The sequence below is a fragment of the Rutilus rutilus genome, assembly GCF_951802725.1.
Source record: "Rutilus rutilus genome assembly, chromosome: 20".
Classification (NCBI taxonomy): Eukaryota; Metazoa; Chordata; class Actinopteri; order Cypriniformes; family Leuciscidae; genus Rutilus; species Rutilus rutilus.
Window position 1 is genome coordinate 13,671,500 of NC_140225.1, and position 16,596 is coordinate 13,688,095.

At 37.4% G+C, this 16,596-nt stretch overlaps 3 protein-coding genes across 3 annotated transcripts in view; 2 read left to right on the forward strand and 1 right to left on the reverse strand.

The window, feature by feature from the left end:
• The window catches only part of slka (STE20-like kinase a), a 28,148-nt gene extending 18,056 nt beyond the window's left edge, over window positions 1-10,092 (reverse strand). Inside the window, exons 1-4 of the mRNA XM_084391067.1 lie at window positions 9,067-10,092; window positions 3,222-3,386; window positions 1,564-1,612; window positions 464-613 (exon numbers count right to left, since the gene is read on the reverse strand). Of these exons, the coding sequence (XP_084247193.1) occupies window positions 464-613; window positions 1,564-1,612; window positions 3,222-3,386; window positions 9,067-9,216 (514 nt within the window). The 5' untranslated portion in view covers window positions 9,217-10,092. The remainder of the gene's footprint in view (window positions 1-463; window positions 614-1,563; window positions 1,613-3,221; window positions 3,387-9,066) is intronic.
• An 852-nt stretch (window positions 10,093-10,944) lies between these two features.
• LOC311280180 (dual specificity protein phosphatase 13A) lies at window positions 10,945-12,041 on the forward strand. The gene is made up of 3 exons (XM_084392153.1): window positions 10,945-11,088; window positions 11,175-11,392; window positions 11,695-12,041. The coding sequence occupies exons 1-3, from the start codon at window positions 10,949-10,951 to the stop codon at window positions 11,895-11,897; spliced, it is 561 nt and encodes a 186-aa protein (XP_084248279.1). The 5' UTR covers window positions 10,945-10,948; the 3' UTR covers window positions 11,898-12,041.
• An 846-nt stretch (window positions 12,042-12,887) lies between these two features.
• LOC311280181 (dual specificity protein phosphatase 13A) lies at window positions 12,888-14,460 on the forward strand. The gene is made up of 3 exons (XM_084392154.1): window positions 12,888-13,192; window positions 13,505-13,722; window positions 14,143-14,460. Exons 1-3 carry the CDS (start codon window positions 13,068-13,070, stop codon window positions 14,352-14,354), a joined length of 555 nt encoding a protein of 184 aa, XP_084248280.1. The 5' UTR covers window positions 12,888-13,067; the 3' UTR covers window positions 14,355-14,460.
• The last annotated feature ends 2,136 nt before the right edge of the window (window positions 14,461-16,596 follow it).

Here is a 16,596-nt window from a genome sequence, read left to right on the forward strand (position 1 = left end):
AAATATTTAATTTCTATTTATTATATATTTGTGATAATTTTACTCATGTCGATCACAATTCAAGGACAGGGAAATCACCATTTTAAAACTCCCCGATACTTCCAGTCTTTCAAGACTCCAGTGAAAAATTTATATTATTTATATAATATTATAGTATTTTTTTATATTTTTAACTAACCTATTTTTATATTTTTCAGTTTTTTTGTGTTTTGTTGTGTGCATTTTTCATTTGTATTTTGAAATTGAATTTTTTTAAATAACTTTAGTACTTCAACTTATTTTAACTTTCGTTCAAGTTTTTTTTCATCTTCAAAAATATTTTATTTCAGCTTTATTTCAATGAACGAAAAATGTTTTGTAATATAGTTTTATTTAACAATAACAACATTGTTTTCCTTTTAAGGCAGTCAATTGTCCCTCAGGTGCTAAGACAGTATTTAAGCACACTTCATGAAGCTATTACCCAATTTGACGTCTCCATCCGAGGTTAAGAGAATATTTCCAGCCTTCAGGTCGCGGTGTATAATCTTATTTTCATGGAGGTAAACCAGCGCCTCCAGTGTCTGTTTACACACAACCCGGATCTGAGGCTCTGTCAGTGGCCGCTCCAGCTCTGCAGACACACACATACACAAGCAAAATTGCCGTAAACAGAGTCACTACTAAGCAGGCACACTTTATATGATTTTTATTATTTGCTGTGATGTGTATTCAAGTTAAACTAGACAAATAAACTACAATGTAAAAGTGACAAAGGGCTATGGCTTTTATTAATAGATTTGTTCTCTGCTGTTGTTCTTGGCTAAGTAGTGCACACTGACTGAAGCAATGTGAACTGCCTTTATTACAGCCGCACTGCTGGGATAGGCCATCACAGAACAGGCAGAAGGCAACAGAGGGAGTTATAACAGCACAAACAGTGAGTCAACAAAAGCATTTCCATCATAAGAACACCTCCTCACCCCAACACCTCCCACCAGCAACACCTCTCTTTCAGGCTAAATGTAGAAGTAGCCAGATTTTCATCACAGAAGACTAAACAGTCATAAGAAGGAGAGGTTTTATTCTTACAGGATATTGTTTACAACTGCAAAATGTTTTTTCAATCAAATAAGGTGACAAGATTTGTGATTGAAAACAGCTTTTTGTAAATGGTACAGACAACACTGTACAAAAAGAGAAGAAATGGGACCATTTGTTAGACATTTAAGCATTGTTTCTGGCTGAATTAATACCACTGAGAGCCATGAAAAATTTGTAATTTCTAGTTATGAATTTGCTGACATGGCATGTCACAGAAAAGGTCTGATCCGTGTGGGGACATTTTAACAACGCTTCCAACCAACACGGAAAAAGGCTGAGTAGCTTTAAAAAGAGCCTAACCACTCCTTAAAAAACTGACATTGATAATTATATGGTCCAGTCCAGTGGCAAAACTGAGCACAGCATTGCTGGTGTGCCAGTGAGGTCTGGAGGAATGGAACATCATCACACAGTAGAACAGACTCAGACGACCACAGAGCCATCTATTACCTTCAGTTAAACAAAGACCATTAAACTTACCCAACATCACAGCGTCTACTGCTCCTCCAGCACAAAACTCAATGAAAATCTAAAGGAGGAGGAGAAAGACAGATCCAGAAGATGAATGAACGAATAATGACACTGAGAAAACAGTACAAGCATTTATAATGTTACAAAAGATTTCTATTTTGAATAAATTATTCTTTTGAACTTTCTATTCATCAAAGAATCCTGAAAGAAAGTATCACGGTTTCCACACATTTTTTTTTATTAAATATTGGTTTCTTCTGGCTCCTAGTTAAAGCACTGATGACTTCACTTAAAAACCTTTTCCGAGGTCTTTGTTAATGCCACTCTCAGGTATCATTAGAAGGGCTATGATGAGATGAGAACATTTTGTAAAAATTGTTAATCTAATTTCTAGTTTTATTAGGTTACACAAGTATTCACTTGTTTTTTGGGTATACTGGATAATGGCAACCAACAGCAGTGCAGTGATAAATGAAACTTAATCCTCTGAGTGAAATGATAAAATCATTATGTAAGTGAACACCGTCCTATTACACTGACCACAGCAGCTGGTCTTTAAGGTAACAGGTGCTGCAGAAAAATCAATACAACCCCTATATTATGCTATGTCCCATGAGAGGAGAGAAATAGCCTACATGGTAACATACAGTAAGCAATCTCATCACAAACCAAGAGAACCTAAGTTTATCGGACACACTTCGACACTAAAGCGTCAGTTCCTTCATACAATGTTAACTCATGAAAAGTCAGCTGCATCTGAATTAACTATGAACACTGACAGGAGGCTGGAGAATAATGTAACATTACGTGACAAACAATTGACTGCAGTGCAGATTTTAGTCAGCTTTCTATGAATATTTTGCACAGCTCTGACACTGAGTGTAGGAACGATCTCTCTACGCATTAAGAGGCTTGCTTGTGCTGCTATGAGCTGTGCATTCATATCTCTTGAATAGCAGCCAGGCTAAGCAGAATGGACTTGCATCTAATTAATTCATGAGCACTTTCTCTGGTCATTTGAAATAGGCCATTATCCTTCTATACATGCCAACCACAGAGGGGATGATCATATGAAACCATCCTTCCGTAATTATCTTGGGAGCTCTATAGTAGAAAAATAGGATCCACTGACACTCTTTAGACAGGGATGAACAGAGAGGGATAATTGTGGACTAGTATGGAGCTGTTAGGCCTTGACATTGTCATTATTCACTATTACATTTCAAAAAATGAAATGAGCAAGTTTTTTTTTTTATTGTTTTTGCCGTTGTTGAGAATGAACGTGAGAATGAACTTGATTTTATCCAACATGATTGGATTATTACATCTTAGATTTTATTAGGAACAAATTAGTTAAAACATTTAAAAATAGAAAATTAAAAACATTATTTAAAAATAATGTGGTTACAAAATGGTTACAAAGCCCAGAATGAACATTATGCCATATTTTAATAGCCTTGAAGTATGTGAGAAAAGCACAGCAAGATCCAGTTTGTTGTGTGTACAAACACTTCTTAACCAACAGCATAGTGCTACTCGACGAGCAAGGCGAGAGTGAAGTGTGCTCTCACTCCTACTCCTCCTACAGAGGTCAATGTCTGTGTATGTGTGTGTCTGGCTGCAGTACAGCAGAAGTAACCAAACCCCTCATGAGAAGAGTCACTCACCCATAGTTTGCTCTCATAATAGAAAGCATCCAGCAGTTTGACTATGTAGTGATGGTCACAGGAGGCAAGGATCTCAATCTCCACCATGTAGTCCTCTAGCTCCTCTTCTGTTTTGGTATCGATCACTTTCGCTGCAGCCAGGATCCCGGTCTCTTTGTTCTGAGCCTGTGATAAAAGCAAACAGTGGGAAATATTCAACAGGTAGCACAGGCATACAATGGCTTCTATGATGCTGTACAGACCTGCTATTCAAACAGCAGCTCACAAGCCACATGCAACACTTTGTCAATGCCAGGGGCTCAAACGTAAGGATCATTTTCTTTGATCTTGAACACATTTTCATCTGAGCTGTAATAACTGTCAGTGTCGTTGTGAGTTACATGTCTATGATGCAACTCTACTCTGAGCAGACAACCACTAAGATACAATCAATAACTAGAAGCTCAATTTCGCTAGTCTCAGCCTCAGACGTCATGCTCACGGACTGCCCACACTCCTTTCACCTGATGTCTGATGCATATGGCAGACTAATAAAGAAATACTTACACAAAGTCATATGTCGACTTCTACCTGATTTCTAGGAGTCTAGTGTTTGGCCTTCTTTAATGTCTAAAAGGAAACAAATCCATTTCCTCGAAGACGGTGACAATAACCGATTCACATAAACTACTAAATGCTGGGTTTTAAAAAGGTAGTGAAGATGAATTTTAAACCTTTTGAAATCCAGCCTACTGAAAATGGAATACCTGCAGCATATGAAAGTGCTGATGCTGCAATCTTAGGCCCCGTCCACACTACTGCGTTTTCGTTTAAAAACGGAGACCTTTTGCTACGTTTGCACCTCCCGTCCACACTAAAACGGCAAAAACGGAGACTTGGGTTAACGGAGAAGTTTAGAAACGCTGCCGACCCGTTTTTCGTTTTGAATCTCCGGAGGGCGTTTTAGTGTGGACAGGTCAAAACGGAGGACTTTAGAAACGATGACGTAGTAGAGGCTCACGCTCAGATCTATGATTGGATGTCATCAGTCATGGCGTAGGCTATATCTTTTCTAGCAGCTGTTGTGCAAGTAAATTCTGCATTTTACAATGCTAACTGCCTACATGCGCCGGAGGCAAGCTATTATTCGAGCGATCTGTGACAATTCCCAGTAAAATAGTGACAATGTGACAATTCCCGTGTGCAACTGACAATTCCCGATAAAATAGTTTACGTTTGACAATTCCCGGTATCGACCGTGTACATGGAGCGTCGGTTTTGGGTTAACCCGGGAAGAACCAGCGCATGGTGGGATCATTTTATCAATGAAGTTGTGTTTACACCGGCTCGCGCATGCCCAGTGTTGGTGAATGGTCACGTGATCCGCGTTTTCAGTCGTTTTAATGTGGACGGAGATCAATTCTAATACGCAGCTAAAACGCTGGTGTGGATGGAGATCGTATTCGTTTTAATTCTCCGTTTCTAAACGAAAACGCAGTAGTGTGGACGGGGCCTCAGCCGCCTGATTTAGTATTGTATTCGGATCACCCAAATTGTTTTATGTGCACAAAACGTGGAGAGAAGTGTACAGAAGGCGTCTGAGGTTGTTGATGAAGTGCACACCTTTGAAATAATCTGTGCTTAATTTTAGATGGATAAAAATTCAGAGAACAAACTTTACTGTCTCTCGAACTAATTTATTAAATTGCAGATAGTTGCACAACTATTTGCTTTAACTTTCATGCCAATCTTGAATGAATGGCATATGGTTACATAGTCTGTTATTGTAGCAGCATTTACCTGCCCCAAAACATGACGATGAGCAAAACAAGTAATTGGTTGCTTTACATTTCAGTCAGGTGGCCTCTTCCTACCTGAGTGGGTGATCCTTGGCCAATTGAAGTGCACAGATGTTATAAGATGATGACGAACAGAACATTTTGAAGTGGAAACATTCTTTCACATCAAATAGTTTGTAAAATTCTCATTTCTGGTGGTGTAATGTAAAATTAAATAAATGAATTCATGAAGCATTCGGTTTTCGGTGCAGCTTCAGGAGACAGTTTACAGCAAAATACACCGTTATCTTGACTTCTGAACTGTCTGATATGTGTAGCTTTGTACTAAATTTACACTTTACTTTACTAATACTTCCACTTTTTCAACATTAGTTAGTCTGAAATGTTGCTGTTTGAGCATAAAAGATCTGCCAGGTTACAAAGCTCAAAGTCCACTCCAAAGGGAGATTTTTTATTTAACAGAATCCACTTTTCAAGAACTACAATAAATGGCTCGTTTGAACTACAACACGATTTTTCCGGATCTTGACTTATGTCACAATGTTACTCATTTAAATAATCCGGAATACGCGAAAAAGGGGGCTAGGCCTGGTTGAGCTGCGCTAGAGAAGATGAATAGTGTTGCCGCTATGTCGAACAGACGAATGATCCTCATTCGTTAACATTGTCAGAGGCTGAATCGAGCTCGAATTGGTTTGAAATTGTTAATATTTACAGTTTACACTAGAGCAGAAATCGCAGTTATGGAGGGGTGGGAAATTTCCCGAACACGCGCTACGCTGTACCAATCACGACACACTGGGCCAGCTAACCAATCACAGCACATTTCGTATTTTGGATGGAGGGGTTTCTTTGAAACAGGACCTAAATGGCGCATTCGAGAGACTGGGGAGTGAGGAGCTGTAATAATACAAAATATGTGCATGAAAACATTCTAGTACACCCCAAAAACACAATCAAGACTTCGTAAAAGGGCATAATAGGAGGACCCCTTTAATGGCATGAGTAGCACTAGGAGTAAAACTATTGATAAAAAGAAGGAACTTGTGTACAACCTGTAAAATGGCTGAATGAGAAAAATTCCTGAATGTACCCAGAGATTAGCCTATTGCCTTTGACCTACTTCATTACAAAAGCATTTTCACAGCTTTACTCCAACAAGAGAGACATTCAGAATGAAACTTATAACCATCAAAGCACATTGGCCTTGCTAACTAACAAATGTGTTACAATAATGATTGAGTAATAAGCCAACAGACGTCACGTGTAACTGTATTATGAAATTCTCTGGAATATTGAACATGAGATATGTAGCCTATATGATATATATATATAAAAAAAACTGAAATATCTTGTAAAAGATTAGCCCCTCCCAGTAACCTGCAACTGATACATAAGCAACAACATCTATTCTTTAAAAAAAAGCAGAAAAAAGAAAAACGGAAGCATGACAGGGTTACCTCATCTAGAGGCGCGCCAGAGGCTGTTTGAGGAAATACATATCTCCATGAGGCTTTGAGGTCATCCCTATGAACTACAACACAAAAATTAAAGTGTTGCAGTTGTATTTTGTAAGTGTTTGCATTAGCTAACAACTCCAGAATATTCTATTCAAATCGGATGTGACTAATGACGGGTGTAACACATTATTCCATCCAACCATCCTCCATCTATGCCAAGGAACAGTTTCTATTCTGGGATCAACCTCTGAGTGTTTACAGCTACCCGAAAACAGAGAAGAGTAGACAGAGAAAGGAAAGAGTCAAGTGTACCATGAAATGTGTGAGTGGACCAGAGTTTATTGAAGCAGAAAGTCTCTCTCAATTTCACTTGTACTGCTTCACACCTGTTTTTTTACCCTCAGACCAACAGGAAATTAACAACCTATGCATTTCTGAAACAACCATGCTAAAGAGAGAGTAGGGTTCATTTGGTTTCCATTATTGTTCCACAGAACAAGCGAGTCTGGGCAGGTCACACTTCTCATAGTTCATCAGAAGAGGAAATAATAATTTATAAATGTATTGTACTAGTGCTGATAAGAATATACAATGACAGACCTATCTCATGCTCAAAGAAAGACAACAGACTGGTCAGTAAAACCAAATTCAGATCATGCGGTTTAAAATCGCAATGGAATTGAAGTCGCAACAGATCTTTTCTTCCATTTTGCAACGTAAAATTTCCAAGTGTAATGGATTATCCCAAAAAAAAAGAAAAAAGTGGGGTGGGGACTTGGTTCTATCCATCAGTTGTTGATTGGATTTTGGGAGTCCTGCATATGTCACCAAAAGGTCAAGTTATGACATTTTAACAAACATGCTGAGGTCTTTTTTTTTTTTTGGAAAAACAAAACATGCACAGATGAATTGTTCACAATAAGTTCTATAATATGTATTGACAAAATACATATGGGGGATTGTCATTTCATGCCAACTTTAAGTTAGTCACATAAATCTCAGAAATCTAAAAAACTAAACTTGTCAGGGAAAACAGAGCTTGATTTTATCCATCCATAAGGATGGAGCCATATCAAATTTGCTAAAAACAATGCCTGAACCACATTATCCAACAGCCAGTGTGGCCTAAGTGGTGTCACTGGACATTGACAAACAAAATTGTTTCAGAGGAGAGTTATTATGCTTTGAATGATTAAAGATTACAAAGACAAACAATTGTTTTCCCCTTTGGAATAACACCCACTGATGAATCTTTCACTGACCAGGAATGCACATTAATTTATTGATAACTTGTTTTGCTTAGAATATTTTTTTAAAGAGACTCAAAATACAGTACAGTGTATCTCGTATCTAGGAATTAAAGACTGCAAAATAAAAATAAACAGTAGAACCTCTGGTAAACCACATGAAAATGTGGTTTAGATGTTTATCAAAGTGCCTAACACCCCCCAGCATCACTGCTAAACTGAGGCAGGAAGATCCTGCTGATTCACCCTGATAAACCTCACCACACCTCTGCATGAGATCCTACATTCATTCACACAGAGCGTTACTTCCTCATTAGACAACTTCTTACCAATACTTATTTCAGAATAAGATCAACTTGAGACATGCTGATTATATTGTGTCTGGTTTTGTATGAAAACCAGTGCAGAATCTTAAATAACAAAGGCTAATCTGTCTGCATTTTAAATCATGTCACTATGATACCACAAAGATGTGTGTGTTGTACAATTTAATTAGAATGTCACACCCAACTTGTGGTGTCACAAACACAATGCATTCCATAAACAAGAGCAGTATGGAAACATTATTCGTTAGACTGAAGTCTGAAGCAGGCAGGGACTGACAGGAATGGTGTGAATTCAACTACAACTGGTTCTACAACACGAGCAAAACTACATTAACTAGGCTTTTGAGAATGTAAAGAGATTAAATAAACCCAAATAGGCTACTACTTAGCGGTGTTTGACTCTTTTTGTCCAATTAAATTGTGTTCAATTGAGAATGGAAAGTCGTTGGGTTCAATAACTCTACATTCTAGATGAAGTTGCCCATGTTTACATCCTTTTCTTTGCTTCTCTACTGCCCTTACAAAAATATGCCATGGTAACAATTGTTTCTGCCAAAATACCATAGTTGCTAGTGCTACTGTTATTCATAATTCTGGGAAGTCATCAAGAGTCATCAAGCAGTTTTCAAGAGAGTGTCAAGTGCTGGTCAGGAACAATCATTTAATCAGTTAAAATTATAGTTTTTTTTTTTTTAATCAGTTAAAATTATAGTTCAACTTTACATTAAAGTTCTGTCATCGTCACCTTTTTATCCCGTGGAACACAAAATGAGTTGTTAGAATGAGTCTCAGCAACTATTTACTTTCATTGTATGGAAAACAGATGCAATTAATGAAATTATGCTGGTAGTCTCTCTCACGACATCTCGTTTTGTGTCATACAGGTTTGGAACGACATAAAGGTAAATAAATATTGACAACATTTACACTTTGGAGAGAACCGCCCCTTTAAAATGAATCAGTAGAGTCAGAGGGACAATGCTAATACACTCAGGTCAGGTGACAATCACCTACTGGAGGAAGATGATATTTACCTTGTAGACTTTCCCAAAGGCTCCATCCCCAAGTTCTCCCACGATCTCCCACTCCTCCTCGGGGTTAATGTCTCTGTGAACGTGCTCATACTGTTTCTTCTTCTTCTCCGTGCCCAGCTTAAATATCTTCCGAAAATTGAAAAAGGACATCTTCTAAACGCAATCTATATGTCTGTCGGATTAAAAAAAGAAATGACACGACATAAACTGTTGTGTTAACACTGTACTAAACGAATCACTTTGGGGAGTTGGCTAATGAGCTAGCTGCGGATGATCGATTCCTAGCTAATGTTAACTCATTTAACTGTACAGTTGCAGACAGCTCGGAGTAATCCTGTGAATGGCGGCGAAGGTATTAGTCTCTCTGAAAGTGACCGAGGTCAGTCTTTATGTGACATTTCGCGTCTCCATAACATTGAATCATCTAAGACGAGCGACTCCTTCCACACAGGGATGGAAAAGTAACAGTCCACTTCCTCAGCTAGCTTCACAACGGCTACATGTGTGTGGTTCTCTGTATTTACCTCATCCGTCTGATAAAAAATAAGCCTCGCAGTCAAACAAGTCTCGCGTATTGAAATATGTCGTTTTAAAAAAAACTACGGTACAGTAAAATCCATAAAGGTGGAGGCGATTTGGTAGTTAGCACACCGTAAAAATGCGGAGCGGATGCTGATGACCAAACTCCTGTCTGAGCTCAGTCTACTGCTCACGGGAGGGGTGTGTGTACAGCTTAGCCAAACACACCCGTTTCGATAAAAACCGATTGAACAAACTACAGGACACCAGCAGGCCAGTCGACACTGCTCGCGGTGTTGAAATGGACTTCTCTCGCGCCTTGCTCAACGGTCGCTCGGGTCTCTCGTGACTAACTTCTCGAGGATGTTGCGGGAGGACTCAAAGCGCGTGCGTTTGGATAGGGAAGGCGCGTGCCCGGCAGTGGAAAAACTGGCGCATGCGCAGTTGGTGCTGGCCATGCAGAGGACAGTACTGTTCTGACTTAAAATCAGTAACCTAACCAATAGTGGTAGGTAGGGGATTTGATTCATCCAATTTAATTGAATCACTCACCAATAAATAAACAACTACTGATATTGCTCCTTCACAGCCCGCACTCATAAGCTCTATAATTAAACCTATTTGAAAGGGAAAAAAGCAGCTGCTATGGAAAGTCTTCTCTTTGCAAAAAATAAATAAATAAAATATTCCACTTCTAGATGGCTAAGCCGAGATGCATGTAGAACATCTAACATTCTCAATCCAAACTCTTTATTTTTACTCAGTTTTAACCAATGACCTCATACACAGGTGTTTGCTATATTCTCATTTTGATTCATCTTCCACCTGTCGGCCCAATTGTTTCTTTGACTTCTTCTTACTAGTGGCATGCTGTCCATTAGAATTTTTTTTTTTTTTTTTTTACATATATGTTTTTACTTTGTAACACTCAAGTGGTGAGAACAGGCATACTATGTCCCATACACTGGATACAGTGTTACTGATTGTCTGAACGTGAACAATGAGTTTCAAGAGGCCTAACATTTTCTAGTTTCACAGAGGTCTAAAAGGCCTAACATTTTCTTAATTCTCCCAAACTACTCTACAAAAATATACTGTATTTCTAATCAAATCTACTATAGCCTACCACACGCTTAAAAAGGGAGAGACGAAAGTGATTTAGCCTCATTTACACTGCGTACAGTGCGTAGGCTCACTTTGGCATACAGCACTTGGAAAAAAGACTTGTGTTAAATAAGTGGCCATACACTGATATCTACTGGGGAAAACATGGTAATGCAGAAGTGTCACACCTGGAAATGTCACTCATGTAGTAGCCTTCTCATAAAGTTGTGGGTTCTCCCCAATGCTCTTATTCCTGAAAATGGAGAATGTAGATCGAACAGTGGGCAACATTTTGTCTGAAACGCCGTCTATTGAAGAGCTGGAGGATATATTACATGGGGGTCAGCTGTCCTGTAACCATGTCGATGAAGTGTGGCCTAATTTGTTTCTGGGGGACATGTAAGTGCATTTGTGTCTGACTTCTTTTTGATTTGTTGATTAAAAGAAAATATTAGCCGTTTACTATGTCATTCTTTCATAAACAGGCACATGTCTCATGACAGATATGGCCTATGGAGACTGGGTATAACTCATGTTTTAAATGCTGCACATGGTAAAATGTGTTGCAAAGGAAGAGATGATTTTTATGGGACAACTGTGAAGTACTATGGTGTTCCGGCCAATGATCTGCCTACATTTGATATTTCACCTTTTTTCTACCCTTCAGCACAGTACATTAATGATGCTCTCAGCACAGCAGGTGGTATGTAAAAACATTTAATTTCCATTTTTAAAATAGTATAAAATTTTTTAGGCATGATCAACACTGGTTAGTGTTATTTTATTATTATTTTATCCATTTGAATTATTAATTGATATCTAATTCAATTTTTATGAAAATAGATAGATAGATAAATAGATAGATAGATAGATAGATAGATAGATAGATAGATAGATAGATAGATAGATAGATAGATAGATAGATAGATAGATAGATAGATAGATAGATAGATAGATAGATAGATATGTTTCTGTCAGATTCATGATTGTATCTCTTTTCAACAGCTAAAGTGTTTGTGCATTGTGCTGTGGGAGTGAGCCGTTCAGCTGCTCTGGTCTTAGCTTACCTAATGATTTATTGCAATTACTCTCTGGTGGATGCCATCTTGAAAGTGAAAGAAAGAAGATGGATCTTTCCAAACCGAGGATTTCTGAAGCAGTTAATAACTCTCGGCAATGAATTAAACTACAAGGCACAGTCAAAGTAGCTTGATATTTTTTAAACAAGCATGCAATTCAGAAATCTGTAAATTCAAACATCTAATAACATTTAAACAGTAGCCTACTCCTGCAGTGATCAATAACAATCATCATTAACATAATAATAAACAGTTTCTCATATGTATAATCACAGCTTTGTGTTGTACTTTGGTTAAATGTTGGCTATTTTTAGTTCTTCTTTTTTTTCAGCAATATTTAATTACTGAATACCCCCTTATACTGGGCACAAATTAAACCTCAAATACAATCTTTGATATATTTTATATAATCTTCAGCTGATCAGTATGCAAATGCAAAGCTGATCAAACACTGTTACTCTGTTTTTCTCTTTGTTCCACTATGTACAATACTCCAAATGTTCACAGATGTTCACTCAACACAATTGTCACTTATTGTCCCGTTCTCTCGTCATCGGATGAATCATCCGTCATTTGTGAAACAGATCACAATGTCCATAGAAATGGAACAAGCTAGAATGACAATAAGAAACATATTTTTTAAAATAGGTTGGAATTAGCGGCCTAGGCGTCAGTTACGATATGTAAATAATAATTAACAAATCTAAGCGCTTTACAATGTATTGTCAAACCAGGGGCTATTAAAGTGTCATTATTCTGGTCCAAAGCACTGATGTAGTACATACATGATCACGTGGTGCTTGTTACTTTTTCCCACGCTAGTCAAGATGAGCCAATCACAATACGTGATTAACGTTACTGGTGCAGCCATTTTATTCAAATATTTTATTAAGACTGTCAAGCTATAAGTCAATTTACATGTCAGGTTCCATGCCTTGGAATTCACATTTTTAATTCCAATATATTGGTTATATTTTTTCGAGTATAAATGTCTCCAGTAAGATGAAAAGCATCAAAAGATTTGAATGCGACTCAATGGAGGTTTGGACTTTCCGAGCCACCGGGCGCCCCCTGCCCTGGTCATTCACACTATTTGTTGTACGCACACAGGCTTCTATCAACATCGAAGAGCTGAGATGGTCAGCGGTATCTGGTGACCGAGCAGCGTCATAAAGAGCACCTGTTTGTGTGGATCACGACGTGCCAACCCGATTATGTATGCTGAACCCCGGGAAAACAGCAGAAACTAATATTCACGGGAGTAGCCTAATATAGTTTGATTTGGGTCAGTTCAGAAGAATGACAGCTCAGAAACATAAACACGGACTCCTGCCTATTAAAGAGTTAGAGAATGTTCTGGACACATGCAAACTTGATCTAACTCCAGTCGACGAGGTCTGGCCGAACCTGTACATCGGAAATGTGTAAGTAGCCTACCGGTACTACTACATAACTGATTATGCGGTGTCGTACCATTAGCTCTTGGTTTTTTTTTTATAGAGATTTATAGCACGCAAGCTATGTCATTGTGGTTTACATTTAGTTTTATTATATTATCTTTATATTTAAGGATTTGAGAAGATACTATTCTATTCAAAGTGACTTATTTGATTGAGATTCAGTCATAATGTGCATCCCTCTAGTTAAATCAATTCTGCAGTTGCTTCAGTTGGATGAAGTTAATGCTATAGTGGTTGTCCTGTTACATTACATAACACATTTTCACTTTTTTATAGGGCCATTGCTCAAAATAGAAAAGCTTTGCAGAAAATGGGCATCACTCATGTTTTAAATGCTGCCCATTCCAAGCAAGGCAGCATTGGGGACCAGAGTTATTATGGAAATACAATTGTATATTATGGCATCCCAGCAGAAGACACTTCATCGTTTGATCTTAGTGTGCACTTTAAACCGGCTTCTGATTTCATCCACAAAGCTTTGAGGAAGAAGAATGGTGAGTGACCACAGTCAGTGATGCTAATGTAATGCAAAAATACAAAACAAGTCGATCAAAATGCACTGGGGAGGAATTTGAAGTCCATTTTTAAACTAACACTGATTCATAATTGTCAATATAGTTAAGATACAAGTATTTCTAAAACCTTTCCCTGTCATAAATAATCCATAAGAGATAAGAACTAATTTTAAATACAATTTAAAACCATCCTTTTACATCATTTTGAGGACAGAAAAATAAACTTGTTCCGTTGTTGCATTTCCTCTTTATCTCTTTGAATTACCCTCTAAACCTGATAACAACTTATCTTGATTCTGAAATGCTTTATAATCCATATTTAATGAAAATTAAAATGTTCATTTCAATAGTATTAGCAGCTCCTCCTGACCATTACGGTCTGTGTTTTTTTATCTGCAGGTAAGGTGCTTGTTCATTGCATCATGGGAATGAGTCGGTCTGCCACTCTGGTTCTAGCGTACCTTATGTTGCGTCAGCGTCTTACTCTCCGCACTGCCATCCAAACGGTTGTATTGCAACGTGCAATCTATCCTAACAGGAACTTTTTGAGCCTTCTCCTGGATTTGGACATTCAGCTTCAGAGAAAGCGAATGCTGTGTCCTATTCTCTGACAGAAAAACAACACAAACATAACGAACACACAAAAGCACATGCATTCATTTTATAAGTAACAAGCAATGGTATGTTTACATTATTTATGATATATATATATATATATATATATATATATATATATACAGGGTGGGCCATTTATATGGATACACCGTAATAACATGGGAATGGTTGGTGATATTAAAGTCCTGTTTGTGGCACATTAGTATATGTGATGGTCACCACCCATCTTGAGGAGTTTGCCCCCTCACATATACTAATGTGCCACAAACAGGACTTAAATATCACCAACCATTCCCATGTTATTACGGTGTATCCATATAAATGGCCCACCCTGTATATATATATATATATATATACAGTCAAACCAAAATGTATCCAGACACCCTCAACATTTCTCACATTAACACAGTTAATTCGCTATAGTTTAGAAAATGGTAATAAAATATGACAAGAACTCTTAGGTCAAGAATTTAGGTCAACCAGTTACCAAGCAATGCTTAATTTTGTTCAGTATGCGGTGTAAAAAGATTGCATTAGCAATTAAAGAAAAAGAAAAAGTGTTTTTTTTATCAATTTTACTGGTAGTCCATTTTATGAAGAATTTTTGGGTATAATATGTTACAGTTTACTTTATTTTTGCTATCCTCACTTACATAAATGAACTATAGTGTTCTGCACCCACTAGTAAAAAAATTATATCGGGTGTCTGAATAATGTTTGGTTTGATTGCATATAGTTTCATAGTAAAACATATGCCTTTCAGGTTTAGTGTAGGCCATCTTTGTACTTTTCCATACATTTACAGGGTTATTTTATATATAATATGAGAATTTAGCTATAAAAACACTTTAATATTGAGTGAAAAAATATTTAACTTACTTGACGCCTGGCATGTTTGCATAGTCATATTAACATGGGGGATTTTACTGTACAATGTAGTGTAACTGAAGAATTATGTTGAAGAATGGTGTTTTTTATGAAAATCTGTTTGACATATTCAAGAACCACAGCACACAAGTGCCACATGCTGCTCACACAGCAAATAATATTTAACAGTGGAGTCAGTATTCAGCATAGAATACCAAATTAAGCAGTATTAAATGATTGAATTGTGGTTGATTATCCGGCTGCAGAGAAAACACTCCCTGTGAGCAGTATTAGCTTTTACGTTGCTTTTGGCAGCCAAATCTGGAGAACTATACGGGCCAAGCACAACATTCTTCTGTTGACTCAATCCTAAAAGCCTTGTTTAAAATGACTGAGCAGCAATTCACTGATTTGATTTTTAGTGCACCTTTTTGTTTTAATAGCAGAATAATGTGTTTCATTCAGGTCATTGATTCACAGAAGTTCCTTTGTTATCTTGGAGAACATTTACTGGTGTATAAACAGTTTTGTCAAATGCACTGTATACTTAAAACATTTAATTGGACATGAAATTCTATCGACCATGAGCAGGATGAATATTCAATTGGTCACAGTATTTTTTGAAAGTGTAACAACTGCACTAGTGGATTCATATACAGATGTTTCATGAACAGATACTAACAAGGTGCCAAATAAACTTAATTTGCATCTGTATTGATTTAAAAAATAAACATTAGTTTGGCAAACCTGTATTTACCTGTATAGTAAGTTCATAATAATTGTGAACATAACTAAATGTAATTTCTAACATTTCTTGTTTTATATGTAATACATTTCCATTCATTTACCTCTCATGTTAAGATATATGCAAGTTATGTGTCTAACTAGATGGCCCTTTCTATAGGGTAGGGTATAACTTTATTCATCTATTCTGCTGTACTTTTGCTTAATTTTCCCTTTGTGCTTCCGACTGCTTCCAGCAGGGTTCAGTGCTGTGCCATGAAAAAGATCAAATTAAAATCTTGCTGTTTTTTATGCTGTCCTCCCATAATATTTTCCTTTTTTCTTTTCATCTGATATCCTTCACATGCTACATTAACATAAGCCTCTTTTGTGCTGTAATAAACATAAAAAAAAATGCTACATGATAAATAGATTATAGATTCAAACCTGTCCTTTATCATTTGTCAATGACATTTCATCATGCAAAAGTCATTTAAGGGAACCGTAACCAACCAAGATTGTAATAGAACAGCATTAACCCACAGAAACCTCGAGGAGAGAAACTAACTCCCCTGGACTGTCGTCACCCTGACAGCGTGACCTGCAGCTGTGCAACCAGAGGAAGCAGGACCCACACGAGTCCCCAGA

Excerpts from the sequence above, each read along its gene's own strand:
- LOC311280180 (XM_084392153.1), top strand. The coding sequence starts at position 10,949 with ATGGAGAATGTAGATCGAACAGTGGGCAACATTTTGTCTGAAACGCCG. Across the intron at positions 11,089-11,174 it reads AATTTGTTTCTGGGGGACAT|GCACATGTCTCATGACAGAT; the intron begins GTAAGTGCATTT and ends TTTCATAAACAG. Across the intron at positions 11,393-11,694 it reads TGCTCTCAGCACAGCAGGTG|CTAAAGTGTTTGTGCATTGT; the intron begins GTATGTAAAAAC and ends TCTTTTCAACAG.
- LOC311280181 (XM_084392154.1), top strand. The coding sequence starts at position 13,068 with ATGACAGCTCAGAAACATAAACACGGACTCCTGCCTATTAAAGAGTTA. Across the intron at positions 13,193-13,504 it reads AACCTGTACATCGGAAATGT|GGCCATTGCTCAAAATAGAA; the intron begins GTAAGTAGCCTA and ends ACTTTTTTATAG. Across the intron at positions 13,723-14,142 it reads AGCTTTGAGGAAGAAGAATG|GTAAGGTGCTTGTTCATTGC; the intron begins GTGAGTGACCAC and ends TTTTATCTGCAG.